General features: G+C 38.1%; 1 protein-coding gene and 1 pseudogene across 1 annotated transcript; both read left to right on the top strand.

Moving 5' to 3' along the window:
* Positions 1 to 813: 813 nt before the first annotated feature.
* On the top strand, positions 814 to 8663 carry LOC133285948 (DExH-box ATP-dependent RNA helicase DExH12-like; annotated as a pseudogene).
* A 4542-nt stretch (positions 8664 to 13205) lies between these two features.
* LOC133285966 (uncharacterized) lies at positions 13206 to 17529 on the top strand. The gene is made up of 5 exons (XM_061483293.1): positions 13206 to 14136; positions 14278 to 14339; positions 14428 to 14590; positions 15575 to 15936; positions 16054 to 17529. The coding sequence occupies exons 1-5, from the start codon at positions 13206 to 13208 to the stop codon at positions 17527 to 17529; spliced, it is 2994 nt and encodes a 997-aa protein (XP_061339277.1).

Raw genomic sequence — 17529 nt, 5'->3', positions numbered from 1 at the left:
GTACCGTTTATTCTCTGGCATCCATTTAACACTAGCAACAACATATTATGATTCCCATTTAATCGGTGGGTATTATGAGTTCCCATGATTTGGTTTGCACACAATGAATTTGGCAGACAAAATTACCCTCGAACTTCGCTAAAACTTCACGAGTTATGGAACTTCGCTAAAACTTGACATATAGCAAAATCATCCAATAATCATGATGCTGAAACATAAGGCGTTGTTATGATTGCAAATGCATTTAAATGTATGCTTTCCATATACTGTGAATTGGCACTCGAACGTTAGGTCACCAACGATGCAACAGGTCTATCTTTGCATTTTGTTTTGTTATTTTTTTAGTTAATCTTTTTTTTATAAGTTATTCTTGAGGAGGGTATTTTTGTCAAATTTTATCATATTCCCAGCAATATTTTGTTTTCAACCAAACACTCATTCACCAAAATTAACCAATATTCCCGATAATATTTTGTCCTACCAAACATCATTTTTGTAAAATTCTCAGACATTTTTTGTTCCACCTACATACCCAGTAATCGTGATTCCAGAATAAAAAAAAATTTGTCCAGTACCAAACGCTCCCTTAGAGTTTTCTCCTATCACTTTAACCTTAGGGTTTCGTTTCGCTTCGTTTCTTCAATCACATCTTGCAGGATCTTGGGTACAAGATATTTTTTAGGATTTTCGAGAAATGAATGTTTTTATCATATTTTTAAAAATTATAATTGCTAGATAAATTTTTTTTATCTTGTACCAAACGGGCCGTTAGTATTTTTGCTTCTATAGCTTTTTTCAGGTTCCGCTTCTTCGATGGCGCACCTTGGTGATGGTGCAGAGGCGCACGCTCGGTTCAAGCAGTACGAATACCGAGCCAATTCTAGCTTAGTTCTCACCACCGACTCTCGGCCCCGTGACACCCACGAACCCACCGGCCAACCGGAATCTCTGTGGGGAAAGATCGACCCTAGAAGCTTCGGCGACCGCGCCTCCCGCAGTCGTCCCCCTGAGCTCGACGAGAAGGCAAAGAACAAGAAGAAGAATAAGAACCGTGATGCCGCCGCGGCGGACTCCGTCCCCAGCCGCCAGAGCAAGCGGAGGCGCCTCCAGGAAGATAGCGTCCTCACCGCCACCGAGGAGGGCGTGTACCAGCCGAAAACAAAGGAAACCAGGGATGCCTATGAGGCCATGCTTAGTGTCATCCAGTAACAGCTCGGTGGCCAGCCACTTAGCATCGTTAGAGGGGCCGCCGATGAGATTCTCGCCGTGCTCAAGAATGATGCTGTTAAGAACCCTGAAAAGAAGAAGGATATTGAGAAGTTGTTGAATCCAATTCCCAGTGGTGTTTTTGATCGGCTGGTTTCAATTGGGAAGCTCATAACTGATTTCCAAGAGGCTGCAGAAGCTGCCAATGACGCTGTTGTTGTGGTTAAGTGTGAGGAGAATGAGGATGAGGAGAGTGATCTTGATATGGTTCAGGAGGAGGAAGAGGGCGAGGATGATCTTGCTGAGCCCAATGGGACTGGGGGTATCCAAATGGGTGGTGGGATTGATGAAGAAGATATGGAGGAAGCCAATGAAGGTATGGGACTCAATGTACAGGATATAGATGCGCATTGGCTTCAGATGAAAATCTCTCAGGCCTTTGAGCAGCAGATTGATCCGCAACAGTGCCAGAAACTCGCCGAAGAGGTGCTCAAGATTCTGGCTGAAGGTGATGACCGGGAGGTTGAGAACAAGCTGTTGTTCCATCTGGAGTTCGATAAGTTCAGCCTCATTAAGTTTCTTGTGCGGAATAGGCTGAAGATGAAATGAAGGGCGCTGATTTGCAACCAATTTTGGAGCAATTACATGCTACAAGGCCCTCTGCCAAGGAGAGGCAAAAGATTTGGAGAAGAGTATAAGAGAAGAGGCTCGCCGGTTGAAGGATGATACTGGCGGAGATGGGGATAAGGACAGGGACAGAAGCAGGAGGGGAATTGGAGATAGAGATGCAGAGAGTGGTTGGCTGAAGGGTCAGCGCCAGATGCTTGATTTGGATAGCCTTGCTTTTGCGCAAGGTGGATTGTTTATGGCAAAAAAGAAGTGTGACCTTCCAGATGGGTCTTATAGGCATCCCAGCAAGGGTTATGAAGAAATCCATGTGCCAGCCTTGAAGCCTAAACCAATTGATGCTAATGAGAAGTTCATAGAAATATCCTCTATGCCCCACTGGGCACAACCAGCCTTTAAAGGAATGACACGGTTGAATAGGGTACAGAGCAAGGTTTACGACACTGCCCTCTTCAAGCCTGATAATCTTCTGCTATGTGCTCCAACTGGGGTTGGAAAAACTAATGTTGCGGTTCTCACGATACTTCAACAGATTGCACAGCACAGAAATGCTGATGATGGTTCAATTGACCATGGTGCCTATAAAATTGTTTATGTTGCGCCTATGAAAGCTCTTGTAGCTGTGGTTGTTGGTAATTTGTCCAATCGTTTGCAGGATTATGGTGTTAAAGTTAGGGAGCTCAGTGGAGACCAATCACTTACCCGTCAACAGATAGAAGAGACTCAAATTATTGTGACAACTCCTGAGAAGTGGGATATTGTCACTCGAAAGTCAGGAGATCGGACTTATACTCAGCTTGTAAAGCTTCTTATCATTGATGAGATTCACCTTCTTCACGATAACAGAGGACCTGTTCTTGAAAGTATTGTTGCTAGAACTGTAAGGCATATTCAAACCACAAAGGACTATATTCGGTTGGTGGGATTGTCTGCTACTCTCCCTAATTATGAAGATGTGGCACTGTTTTTACGTGTTGATCTGAAGAAGGGGTTGTTTTATTTTGATAATAGTTATAGGCCTGTTCCTCTTTCTCAACAGTATATTGGAATCACAGTAAAGAAGCCCCTTCAGAGGTTCCAGCTGATGAATGATATCTGTTATGAGAAAGTTATGGCTGTTGCTGGAAAGCATCAGGTTCTTATCTTTGTACATTCAAGGAAAGAAACTGCCAAAACTGCTAGAGCTATCAGAGATACTACACTTGCAAATGATACTCTGGGTAGGTTCCTTAAAGATGATAGTGCAAGCCGCGAGATTCTTCACTGATCTTGTTAAGAGCAATGATCTTGAAGACCTTCTGCCATATGGTTTTGCAATTCATCATGCTGGTATGACCAGGACAGATCGTCAGCTTGTTGAGGATCTCTTTGCTGATGGACATGTACAAGTTTTGGTATCCACTGTGACCCTTGCCTGGGGTGTGAATCTGCCGGCTCATACGGTGATTATTAAAGGGACACAGATTTACAATCCTGACAAGGGAGCCTGGACTGAACTAAGTCCTCTTGATGTGATGCAAATGCTGGGTCGTGCTGGAAGGCCCCAGTATGACTCATATGGTGAGGGAATAATTGTTACTGGCCATAGTGAGTTGCAGTATTACCTCTCTCTTATGAACCAACAACTTCCAATTGAGAGCCAGTTTGTGTCTAAGCTGGCTGATCAACTGAATGCCGAAATTGTTTTGGGTACTGTTCAAAATGCTAGGGAAGCTTGTAATTGGATTTTGTACACTTACTTGTATGTCCGTATGTTGAGGAATCCTTCATTATATGGTTTATCACCTGATGTCGTAACAAGAGATATAATGTTGGAGGAGAGAGGAGGGCTGATTTGGTAAGCATCACGGTGCTCTATTTTATCATCCTATTATTAACTTTACTAAATAGATGTGTTTGTTAAAATTCGATTTATTTATTAGCTGTCTTTCTTTGTTTTTTTGCTTTTGGTGATCTTTATGCGGTATATTTCTGGTTTTTATTGCCATGATTCATATAAATTTACTTTGAGAAGGGAACTAGTTCTTCATGGCTGTGAAAATTACTTATTCTAGTTAGAGATAGGTTCTTGGCTCTATTTTATTCTTAGGTTTGGTTTTTCTTCTTTTAATATTTTCTTGGATGGATTTCGAATGGATAGTCAATGCTGAAATTTCTGGATGTGTTAGCTGTTCTGTCTTTTATTGATTTAGTGGCTAATATTGATCCATCTCGTTGAAAATTTGCAGATTCATACGGCAGCAAGCATCTTAGATAGAAATAATTTGGTGAAGTATGATAGGAAGACTGGATATTTTCAGGTCACTGACTTGGGTCGCATTGCAAGCTACTACTACATAACACATGGAACCATATCCACTTATAATGAGCATTTGAAGCCTACAATGGGATACATCAAGCTTTGTCGGTTGTTCTCACTGAGTGAAGAATTCAAGTACGTGACAGTAAGTTAGGATGAGAAAATGGAGCTAGCAAAGCTTTTGAACCGCGTTCCCATTCCCATCAAAGAAAGTCGAGAAGAACCAAGTGCCAAGATCAATGTTTTACTGCAAGTGTACATTGCACGATTAAAGCTCGAAGGACTTTCACTGACATCTGATATGGTCTTTATAACTCAGGTTAGACATCATTCCTTACCTTTGTTGAGAAGTTAATTTTGGAAATGATGGCTGTGTATGTTTCTTTTTGCTAATTCTTGTGTTCTGTTTCTATTTTCAGAGTGCTGGACGTCTATTGCGGGCTCTCTTTGAGATTGTTCTGAAACGTGGTTGGGCGCAGTTGGCTGAGAAGGCTTTGGACTTATGTAAGATGGTGACCAAGAGGATGTGGAGTGTCCAAACTCCTCTTCGTCAGTTCAATGGAATCCCAAGTGATATTTTAACGTAGTTGGAGAAGAAAGATTTGGCTTGGGAAAGGTATTATGACCTATCATCACAAGAGATAGGTGAACTGATTCGCGCACCAAAGATGGGAAGGACACTGCATAAATTTATCCATCAATTTCCGAAACTGAACCTTGCTGCCCATGTGCAGCCAATAACTCGCACAGTTTTGGGGGTTGAGCTCACGATAACTCCAGATTTTTCATGGGACGACAGAGTTCATGGATATGTTGAACCATTCTGGGTGATTGTGGAGGATCATGATGGCGAATATATTCTTCATCATGAGTATTTTATTTTGAAAAAACAGTATATCGATGAGGATCACACTCTTAGTTTCACAGTGCCAATATATGAGCCTCTTCCTCCTCAATACTTTATACGTGTTATTTCAGATAGATGGCTTAGATCAGAAACTGTTTTACCTGTTTCTTTCAGGCACCTAATCTTACCTGAAAAGTATCCTCCACCAACTGAACTATTGGATCTGCAACCACTGCCTGTGACTGCCTTACGAAATCCATCGTATGAAGCCCTCTATCAGGAATTTAAGCATTTTAATCCTGTTCAGACACAAGTCTTCACTGTTCTGTATAATTCTGATGACAATGTCTTGGTTGCTGCACCAACAGGGAGTGGTAAGACTATATGTGCAGAATTTGCTATTTTGAGGAATCATCAAAAAGGGCCTGATAGTGTCATGCGTGTTGTTTATGTTGCACCCATTGAAGCTCTTGCCAAGGAACGGTATCGCGATTGGGAGAAGAAATTTGGAGGTGGCCTTAAATTGAGGGTGGTTGAATTGACTGGAGAAACAGCAACTGACTTGAAACTGCTTGAGAAAGGTCAGATTATCATTAGTACTCCAGAGAATGGGATGCTTTATCCCGCCGTTGGAAACAAAGGAAACATGTTCAACAAGTTAGTCTTTTCATCATAGATGAGCTCCACTTAATTGGAGGTCAAGGAGGACCTGTTTTGGAGGTCGTTGTTTCAAGAATGAGATATATTGCTAGTCAGGTTGAAAACAAGATTCGTATTGTGGCTTTGTCTACCTCTCTTGCAAATGCAAAGGATCTGGGAGAATGGATTGGAGCTACTTCCCATGGCCTTTTCAATTTCCCACCTGGCGTTCGTCCTGTGCCATTGGAAATACACATCCAGGGTGTAGACATTGCCAATTTTGAGGCAAGGATGCAGGCAATGACCAAACCAACTCACACTGCAATTGTTCAACATGCCAAGAATGGGAAACCTGCTCTCATATTTGTACCTACAAGGAAGCATGTCCGACTGACGGCTGTAGATCTGATTACATACTCAAGTGCAGACAGTGGAGAGAAGCCATTTTTATTGCACTCCGCAGAAGAGCTTGAGCCTTTTCTTGACAAGATTAGTGATGAAATGTTGAAAGTCACTTTACGGGAAGGAGTGGGATACTTGCATGAGGGCTTGAACAGTCTTGATCATGACATTGTGACACAGCTATTTGAAGCTGGCTGGATTCAGGTCTGTGTTTTGAGCAGTTCCATGTGTTGGGGAATGACGTTGTCAGCTCATTTGGTAGTTGTGATGGGTACACAATATTATGATGGGCGGGAAAATGCGCATACTGATTACCCAGTTACTGATCTTCTGCAGATGATGGGTCATGCTAGCCGTCCTTTGGTTGACAATTCTGGTAAATGTGTCATCTTGTGCCATGCGCCTCGTAAGGAATACTACAAGAAGTTTTTGTATGAAGCATTCCCGGTTGAAAGCCATCTTCATCACTACTTACATGATAACTTGAATGCTGAAATTGTTGCTGGAATTATTGAGAACAAGCAAGATGCTGTAGATTATCTTACATGGACATTCATGTACAGGCGGCTCACACAGAATCCTAACTATTACAATTTACAAGGAGTTAGTCACAGACATCTTTCTGATCACCTCTCAGAGATGGTGGAAAATACATTGAGTGATTTAGAAGCGAGCAAGTGTATTTCTATTGAGGATGATATGGACCTTTCTCCTCTGAATCTTGGAATGATAGCCTCATATTATTACATTAGTTATACCACAATTGAACGATTTTCATCATCTTTGACTTCGAAAACAAAAATGAAGGGTCTTTTGGAGGTTCTTGCATCAGCTTCAGAATATGCTCAGCTTCCAATACGACCTGGGGAGGAAGAGGTGGTTCGTAGGTTAATCAATCACCAGAGGTTTTCCTTTGAAAACCCCAAAGTGACAGATCCGCATGTTAAAGCTAATGCTTTGCTTCAGGCCCACTTCTCAAGGCATTTTGTAGGTGGGAACCTTGCATTGGACCAGAGAGAGGTGCTTCTTTCTGCAAATAGACTTCTTCAGGCAATGGTAGATGTAATATCGAGCAGTGGTTGGCTGAGCCTGGCTCTTCTCGCTATGGAAGTTAGTCAAATGGTGACGCAGGGAATGTGGGAACGCGACTCCATGCTATTACAGCTTCCTCACTTCACAAAGGATCTGGCTAAGAAATGCCAGGAGAACCCGGGGAAGAGTATAGAAACTGTATTTGATTTATTAGAGATGGAGGATGATGAGAGGCGTGAATTGTTGGGCATGTCAGATTTACAGTTGTTGGATATTGCCCGATTTTGCAATCGTTTCCCTAATATTGATTTGTCGTATGAGGTGTTGGACAGTGACAATGTGCGGGCTGGGGAGGATATCACAATACAGGTTACTCTTGAACGGGATCTTGAGAGTAAGACCGAACTAGGACCTGTTGATGCTCCCAGGTATCCAAAAGCCAAGGAAGAAGGATGGTGGCTTGTTGTTGGTGATACGAAAACCAACTTGTTGCTTGCCATTAAACGGGTTTCCCTGCAGCGGAAGTTAAAAGCCAAGCTGGAGTTTGCTGCTCCTGCTGATGCTGGAAAGAAATCCTATGCACTTTATTTCATGTGTGATTCGTACCTGGGTTGTGACCAGGAGTATGGTTTCACTGTTGATGTTAAGGAAGCAGATGGCGGTGATGAGTATAATGGCAGAGACTGAAAAGGTGGTTTTCTGGTCACAGCCTCTTATAAAAAATTGAAAGAATGCAACGTTGTTACTTTTGTACAGCAACATGCATTGGTCCATCCTTCAATTTGGTGCATTGGAATCAAAATATCCATGAGTTTATTATAAAACTTTTATTGACGTGTAACATACTAGATTCTTACACTCATACTGCCATTAATGTCTGTCTGATATCTTATAATTGCTTGAATGATTGCCAGATTCCATAGGAACCTCCTTTTAGTAAATTTGAGATATTTGTTTGCTATTAGCCTATATTATCGAAATTAAACCTAGGGTATCTGTTCAGCTTTTACTGAAATATTATTTGGCTCTTGGGGAATGGATACTCTAGATTTCTCTTGCGTGCTCTTTTCTTTAATCATCTTTTTCATGGCATATACAACGAGTTTAGCATTGCCATCCCTTCATGCCAAAATTTTGATACTTTCATGATAACTGTTATTTGGCATTAGTTAGCGCTCGTTGGTTCTGGACTTGATAAAATTTGTATTCTTTACAGTTTCATGAATCTGCAAATGGTATGGAAGGATATTACTTCCTTGTTGAAGATTATGTCTTCTTCTGGTATGCACTACACCTGATCCTTATTTGGAATTTACTTGTTGATTGAGCAGTAATAAGATGCTTACAATTGTACACAATTGGCATGCAAGGAAGTAATTGCAGCAATAGGAAGTAACACTGTAGGATGCTTAATGGAATACTGTAGCAAGCGGGGCACTAGTGGCAGCATTAGGAAGCAAAGTGGATAGGTTACCTTTTTTTTTTTTTTTTTTTGCTTTGGGATAGTTATGTCACTGTAGTATAATATGAACATAACATTCCTCGGAATTAGATTTTTGGAAATACTACAATTCGTAATGCTATCGCAAGTTAAATTCAAAAGTATGATCTGTTACCTTTTAATATTTTAGAGGATGTTTTTGAAAGTTTGTTTGCTTCGTTATAATTATTTTGAAAATGTATTTAACAATTTCTGGATATATCTTTCTTGTGGAAAGTAAATTTTAGCTCTCACAATTCTACTATATATTTCTAATTCCTTATAAGGTTATTCTGCAGTAGTCTTGGAAATAGTAACATACTTGATGAAAAATTCAAAATCATCTTGAGAGATAAGAAGCGTTAGGTTAAATGAGCAAATTTTATTTAATTTTTTTTTGAAAAAAGTACTAGATAATCAACTTGTGTTTTTATCAAAGAAAAGTCAAATCGCATCAAATTCTAAAACAAGTACAAATAATGTATTTAATTGATTGGATGAAAAGAGAATCATTGGTGACCAATTGCCAAGCATAGAGAAATTGAAGAGAGATTGCATTCAAGAGTAGAGAAATGGATCACCGGATATTATAATCTTTGAAGGATATTTTTTTCTTGAGTAAATACCTTTTTTGGTCGCTAGTAAATTTCACGGTGCTCACATTAGTTCCTAGAAATAAAAAATTAAGCCATGTTAGTCCTTTCGTCAGTGAAGCTTCAACGACGTCAATAAAGTTACTTACGTGTAACATTACTAATCTGAGTCACATTCCACATAGGATGAGTAACGACATCGTTGATAACATTCACATTCTGTGAGTCACATCTCTTTTCTCTCTCACTGCTTCTACCTAAGCAAAAATAAAAAAATGGCATCGTTGTAGCCCAGCACAACTTCACTTCAATCCAAACACATCCACTCCATGCAGCCTATACTGATCACTCTTGAGTCGGAAAGATATGGACTTCCACTCCTATTTGTATGGGCAGGCATTCCAGCAAAATTGCTAGTAGAAAGGTCACTCTTTCACTTCAACTTTGAGTTGCTTTGATGTTGTTAGTTTGGGTATGCATGACACTTATTTGTTGAAAATACTTCACGCATGTTTTCTTTGAAAGATTCTACTTTCAAATTTTCATATTTACCACAACGGCAATAAGCCCAAGATGTAAAAAAGCAAAACTATACTCAATGATTGGAAAGAAAGTTATGTCTGCGTAAGTTTCTTTAACTAACCATAGTTTTTTATATTGATCAAGGAACCATATTGTAACTTTCATCCTACTAAATGACAAAGTAAAGAAAGGTGGTCTAACATCAAATTCAGTTTTGGCTGTTGTACTTGAGAAAGCCAAGAAGCTTGATGTGCCTTAAGATATTTTGAGCGCAACATCAAGAAAGCTTCTATGCCAAATGCTTTACGAAATGCTTTTATGCCATGTTTCTTACTTTTTTTGTCTAATTAGTTTTGGCTTGAATATTTGCAGTGACTTTGTTGATCTTTGCAAATCTGGTTTTTGAGGATTCTTGAGTCTTTGGAGCTTATTTAAAAGATGAATCAAACAAGGTTGTAGTATAACCTATAAGCTTTTGAAGCATATAATAATTGAAAAAAGATGGCTGGTCATAAAAGGATGCATGGTCTCATTGAGACCTACAAGTTGAATGGCCAATTCAAGGAGTAAATTTGTTGGCCAATTCAAGGATGTATGGCTATAGCTATTTTGTTAATGCTAACAGCCTATAGCTTTTTTGTTAATGCTAACAGCTTCCATAAAAAAGGATGTATTTACTCCTTGAAACAAGTCCATTATTTACAGCAACATTGGCAAAACCTCCAGTATTGTAAAACCCATTTCTTTTGTTGTTTCAGAACAAAACACATTGTAAATGACATGATGCATTTTATTTATGGTGCCCAATTATATGATGTTTGTGACACATGCATGTTTGTTATTATCGTTATCTTGCAATATCTATTCACTGCTATTTCTATTAGCTAATATACACCAAATGAATTTTTACTTGTAAGGATTTTTTTACTAATTTCCAAGGTTGAATGGTAGTTGCTCAGAGGTGTGTTTTTGGACCTCATAATATTTGGAGAAACTTTTTTTTCAGTCTTCCTGCTACATAGGCTGTTTAAAATTTAAACTTTGTGCCTTGGTCAATTAGGCTTTACAAATAGTTGTCTGCTGAAAATTTGTGGGCTAGATTACCTATGCCTGGAAACGAAGTAGGAGATAGGATCCATAATTTTTTTGGTCAAGAAAACTTGTCCCAGGGACAATATCATTCACAGGCAGTTGACGGGAACTGGCCAAGACTAAGCAACAATTTTTGGGTAGTAGCCAGAGGTCGGCTGGTGTGTCTTTTTTTCTTTAGGTTGGAAATTTGTTTTTTCGTGTATTATATTTATCATATTGGAAATAGTGTCAAGAATGAAAATCTCCAAACACAAACCCCAATTTCAACTATACCCAAACGATTCGTTTCACATTTTGGGCATCCAAGGTTTTCATGTTTGGTCTCCAGAACTCTAGAACCCTCTGCTTCTTTCTCTCCTCTAAGGAAAGCTAGGCTATATGCAGCGACATTAGTTGCAGAAGGGATTAACGGAGAAGAATCTGCGGAGCCACAAAAAGATGACATTTTCGGGGAGGAAGAATAAGAAGAAGAAAAAAGAGGAGAAGCCAGGAAGACTGATGAATCAAAGTGATGATGTGGATACAACATATACTTGATGATTCCACGACAACATGGTTTTGATGATAACAAAGAGGAATGATTCAAAGACGAAGCAATATCCAAAAAGCAAATGTGAAAGTATGCACCAAGTCTCAAGCATCAATCCAAGTCCAGAATCTCAAATGGTATATTCATTTAGGACTTAGGATAAATATGTAAAGATGTATAGAAACAAAGCATTGCATGAGCTCAAGGTCATTCATCAATCATATATTTCAAAAGCATGCATCCTTAAAAAGAAAAGTCAAGACAAATGGTTTCATATGTACAATTTTGGTTTGGAAGAAGTACCTATGCGATACAAACTTTTCTAGATAATTTTCATAACCAATAACATGCATTACACGTCATAAAAACCATTTGGAAAGAGTAGAAACTCAGAACTCGTACAAAAAGGCTGCTGCTATGAAATATCCGGATATTCCACTTTGAATATCCGGATATCAGATATCCGAATATATAACAAAGAATATTCGGATATACAATATCCGGATATGAGCCCGATGAATATCCGGATATGTACGGATTACAACGGCTATAAACGACTAGAAACAGCTAGTTTTCATATGAGGTGTCATTATAAATACCCACATCAGTTGGGATGAACAGTACATGACCCTATAACATTTATTGAAGCTTTATTACTCTTGCTAGCCTTTTATTACTCATTAATTACTCATTTTGATCATTGCATACACTTGAGCTCATCTTTCCTTTGAAGTTATACATCTCTTAGTTCTTCAATTTGTTCAATCTGTACTTTGAGAGTACTTAGCCACTTCTAATCACCTCAATCCTACTTCTTGATTTGAGAGGGGAGTGAACCCTATATTTGAGAGGTTACCAAATTCCTAAGAAAATTTGGAGTGAAAAAGTGTAAGGCATCAAGAGCCCGAAGTCTTGAAAAGTTGTAGTAGTTTGTCAAGCACCCTCAAGCTTGATAGTTAGTGAAAAGAATTGATCGAGCGGCTTCAGTCTGGACGTAGGTCACGGTGGTAGTGACCGAACCAGGATACATCTAGTTTGCAATTTCTCTAACCTTAATCTCTTTATTTAAGTATTAAAATTGCATCTTAGATTGTCTTTATACATTCACTTGCTTACTTTGTTGATCATTACACTTGCTTTTACAATTAGACATTTCCTTATTAAATCACTTTATTAAAGAAATAGTCTTTAAAACATCAAAGGAGGTACTTTGCGAAAAGATTTTGTAAAACTAAATTCACCCCCCTCTTGAGTATTGAAGCCACCTGTCCAACAAGTGGTATCAGAGCTTGAACTCTTGTGTAAAGAGCTTAACCGCTTCAAGAGAAGGGATGACTTCTTTGAACCATGATATGCCCCTTGAGGGATCATCTAGTACTAGACCTCCATTTTTTAATGGTGTCGATTATTCTTATTGGAAGAGTCGGATGAAAATATTTCTTCAATCTAATGATTTAAGAGTATGGAGTGTAGTTGAAAAAGGATACACACTACCTACTATAAAAAATGAGAAGGATGAAGATATTCCTAAAGATATAGAAAATTACACTGAAGATGAAATTAAGAAAGGAAATTGGAATGCTAGAGCTCAAAACTTGATCACAAATGCCTTAGGTCGTGATGAATACTTTCGTGTTTCAAATTGTAAGAATGCTAAGGAAATGTGGGATATTCTTCAAATAACCCATGAAGGAACGAGTGATGTTAAATTTACAAAATTAAATGCTCTCACTAGAGAATTTGAAATGTTTGAAATTCATGAGAATGAAAGTATTCAGAGTATGCAAAAGAGATTCACACACCTTGTCACTCATTTAAATGCTTTAGATAAATCTTTTACTAACCTTGAGTTAATTGCTAAGGTGATGAGAAGTGTGCACAATAGGGAATGGCAACCCAAGCTGACGGCTATTACGGAATCAAAAGATTTGAAAACCATGGATCTTGCAACCTTGTTCGGCAAGCTCCAAGAGTATGAAATGGAGCTAACTAGAATAACCTTGAAGGAACAAGCCATCAAGAAAAGCAAGGGACTTGCCTTGAAAGCCTCAACACCAAGCAAAGAGAAGGATGAGGAAAAAGAAGATGGAGATTCCGAAAATGGTCTTGACGAAGATGAGATGAGTCTCTTCGTAAAGAAGTATGGAAAATTCTTTAAGAAGAATTTTTCAAAGAAATCCACATTTCCTCCTAGAAGAAGATCTAAAGATGAAGGATCCTCACAACTTACCATCACTTGCTTTGAATGTGGAAAAACCGGTCACTACAAATCGGATTGTCCAAATATTCAAAAGAAAGACAAATATGAAAAGAAGCAAGGCAAGGATAGAAGGAACTTCAAGAAGGCTTATCTTGCTTGGGATGATGAATCTAGTTCTTCCGATGATGATTCCAAGGAAGAAGCAAATATATGCTTTATGCAAGATGGAAGACCATCGGAGAAATCAAGCAAAGGAACTCAACATATATGTCTAATGGCAAATGAGGACAAAAATGAATCCGAAACCGAGGTAAACTCATCTTGCTCTACTCTTTCCCCTTCATATGATGAGTTGTCTGACATGTTTGAAGAAATGCATAATGAAACACTAATACATGTTAAAGCTCTTAGAGCATCAAGGAAAACTATTAATTCTTTGGAAAAACAAATTGCATCTTTAGAAAAGGAAGTAAAAGAGTTGAAGGATGAAAATGAAACTCTCAAATTACTTGATGCTAGCATTGATTGTATTAAATGCCTATCTTCAAATGATCATGCATTTTCATCATCATGTACTTCATGCAAAGATCTAAACAATGAAATTGATGATTTAAATGAAATTCTAAGCAAATTCACATGTGGAAGAGACAACTTAAATGTGTTGCTTGGTAAACAAAGATGCATGTTCAACAAATCCGGTTTAGGCTTTGACACTAACACACAAGAAAAATCATATAAAAACTTTTTCATTTCACCATCCTACATGACAAGTAGCCCATTCATTAAATGTTTTCATTGTGGTGGAAAAGGTCATAGTGCATCCACTTGTAAAGTTAGAAAGAATGGTATTGTTGGGCAAAAGAAAGTGTGGGTTCCTAAGGGAACTAAGCCCAAGACTAACACACAAGGACCCAACATGGTGTGGGTACCTAAGATTAAATCTTGACTTTGTGATGTAGGTTTGTTTGAAGGCTAAAAGCTCCAAGTGGTACTTGGATAGTGGTTGCTCAAGTCACATGACGGGAGATGTAACTAAGTTCCAATCATTCACCAAGAAAGAGCATGGACACGTTTCCTATGGAGATAACAACAAAGGAAAGATCCTCTGTATTGGAAAAGTTGGTAACTCCTCCTCCGTTTCTATAGAAAATGTTTTGCTTGTTGAGGGCCTTAGACATAACTTGCTTAGCATTAGTCAATTATGTGATAAAAATTATAAAATTATTTTTGACTCGACCTCTTGTAAAATTGAAAGTCTAATTGATGGGCAAGTTAAGTTTCTTGGTCATAGAGTGGATAACATTTATATGATAGACTTAGATGGTATGCCTTCAAATGACGATAAATGTTTGATTAGTAAGGAAGATGACTCTTGGTTATGGCATAGAAGAATAGCACACATTGGCATGGGTCAATTGAGCAAATTGATATCCTTAGACTTAGTGATTGGGTTACCAAAGCTCAAATTTGAAAAAGATAAAGTTTGTGACGCTTGTCAAATGGGAAAACAAGTAAAGGCTTCTTTTAAATCAAAAAATATTGTTTCTACCACAAAGCCTTTACAACTTTTACATATGGATCTTTTTGGACCAACTAGAACCATGAGCTTTGGTGGCAATTACTATGCCTTGGTCATTGTGGATGATTATTCTCGCTATACTTGGACTTTATTTCTTACATATAAAAGCGATGCTTTTAAATCATTCAAGAGACTAGCCAAGCTTATTCAAAATGAACAATCTTCAAATATCGTTTCAATTAGAACTGATCATGGTGGAGAATTTGAAAATCAAGAATTTGAAATGTTTTGTGAAGAAAATGGTATTGAACATAATTTTTCCGCTCCTAGGACTCCACAACAAAATGGAGTTGTAGAAAGGAAAAATCGTGTATTAGAAGAACTTGCTAGAACGATGTTAAATGAAAATAATCTTCCAAAATATTTTTGGGCGGAAGCCGTTGGCACCGCATGTTATGTTATGAACCGTGCTTTAATTAGACCTATCTTGAAGAAAACTCCCTATGAACTTTACAGAGGAAGAAAACCCAATATTTCATATTTTCATGTCTTTGGTTGCAAATGTTTTGTTTTAAATAATGGAAAAGAAAACCTTGGCAAATTTGACTCTAAAGCCGATGAAGGCATATTTCTAGGATATTCACTTACAAGTAGAGCTTATAGGATCTATAACAAAAGAACAATGGTCATTGAAGAGTCTATTCATGTTGTATTTAATGAGACTAACCATGCCTTGCCTAGAAAGGAACTTTGTGATGATGATGTTATAGAAAGCATGGAAAACATAAACTTGAATGACAAAGAGGAAAATGAAAGGGAAAAAGAAAAGGAAGCAAACAATGAAGAAACTCCAAGTCAACAAACCAATGATGGAAACAATCTACCACAAGATTGGAGAGTAGCTAGAGGACACCCCATTGATGCGGTAATTGGTGATATATCCAAAGGGGTAACTACTAGAAACTCAATTAGAAATATTTGTAATCACTTAGCATTTGTGTCTCAAATTGAACCTAAGACCATAAATGAAGCAATTATTGATGAACATTGGTTCTTGGCAATGCAAGAAGAACTAAATCAATTTGAAAGAAATCAAGTTTGGGAACTTGTGCCAAAACCAAATGATTATCCAATAATTGGAACCAAATGGGTCTTTAGGAACAAGCTTGATGAAAATGGCATAATAACTAGAAACAAAGCTAGACTTGTTGCTAAAGGATATAATCAAGAGGAAGGTATTGATTATGATGAAACCTATGCTCCCGTTGCTAGATTAGAAGCTATTAGATTACTACTTGCATTTGCATGTATAATGGATTTTAAACTCTTTCAAATGGATGTCAAAAGTGCCTTTTTAAATGGTTATATTCAAGAAGAAGTATATGTTGATCAACCTCCCGGTTTTGAAGATCTTGATTTACCTAACCATGTCTTTAAACTCAAAAAGGCCTTATATGGTTTAAAGCAAGCTCCAAGAGCATGGTATGAAAGATTAAGCAAATTTCTTTTAGAAAAAGGTTTTTCAAGAGGAAAAGTGGACACAACTCTTTTTATAAAGAAGAAAGATGATCATCTATTATTTGCACAAATTTATGTTGATGATATTATCTTTGGTGCCACTAACGTTAATCTTTGTGAAGAGTTTGCTAATCTCATGCAAAGCGAATTTGAAATGTCTATGATGGGAGAGCTAAACTTCTTTCTTGGTCTCCAAATAAAGCAACACAAGGATGGGATATTCATTAATCAAGCTAAATATTGCAAGGAGTTACTCAAAAAATTTGGAATGGACAACTCCAAGGCCATTGATACTCCCATGGGTACATCTTGTTCTTTAGACAAGGATGAAGGAGGTAAATCCATAGAAATTACTAAATATCGAGGTATGATCGGCTCACTTCTATATTTAACCGCAAGTAGGCCCGATATTATGTTTTGTGTGTGCATGTGTGCTAGATTTCAAGCTAATCCTAAGGAATCACACTTAAGTGCCGTAAAACGAATTATGAGATATCTTGTAGGCACTTCACACATGGGATTATGGTACCCTAAAGGTGCGTCATGTGAACTAATTGGTTATTCCGATTCCGATTTTGCGGGTTGCAAATTGGATAGGAAAAGCACTAGTGGCACTTGCCACTTTCTTGGTTGCTCACTAGTCTCTTGGCATAGCAAGAAACAAAATAGTGTGGCATTATCCACGGCCGAAGCGGAATATGTGGCGGCCGGTAGTTGTTGTGCACAAATCATATGGATGAAACAACAACTAAAGGACTTTGGGGTTGATCTTGATCACATCCCCATTAGGTGTGATAACACTAGTGCCATCAATATCACCAAAAATCCCATTATGCACTCACGGACTAAACATATTGATATTAGGCATCATTTTATTCGAGATCATGTGCAAAACGGTGATTGTATTTTAGAATTTGTAGAATCTTCAAAACAATTGGCCGACATTTTTACCAAACCTCTCCCAAAAGAAGTGTTTTACAATTTGCGACGAGAAATTGGTTTGATTGATCCTTCATATTTGTAA

This window comes from Gastrolobium bilobum, unplaced genomic scaffold (genome assembly GCF_033153095.1).
Source record: "Gastrolobium bilobum isolate Gb01-03AN ecotype WA unplaced genomic scaffold, APGP_CSIRO_Gbil_v1 utg4364, whole genome shotgun sequence".
Lineage (NCBI taxonomy): Eukaryota > Viridiplantae > Streptophyta > Magnoliopsida > Fabales > Fabaceae > Gastrolobium > Gastrolobium bilobum.
Note: the sequence above shows the minus strand (reverse complement) of the source record. Positions and strands in the feature narration are given on the sequence as shown.

Bases quoted from the DNA above. Each gene is read 5' to 3' on its own strand.
- LOC133285966 (XM_061483293.1), top strand. From the start codon at position 13,206: ATGGATCTTGCAACCTTGTTCGGCAAGCTCCAAGAGTATGAAATGGAG. The intron at 14,591-15,574 runs GTAACTCCTCCT...ATAATGGAAAAG, and splicing joins CCTCTGTATTGGAAAAGTTG to AAAACCTTGGCAAATTTGAC. The intron at 15,937-16,053 runs GTAACTACTAGA...TTGGCAATGCAA, and splicing joins TTGGTGATATATCCAAAGGG to GAAGAACTAAATCAATTTGA.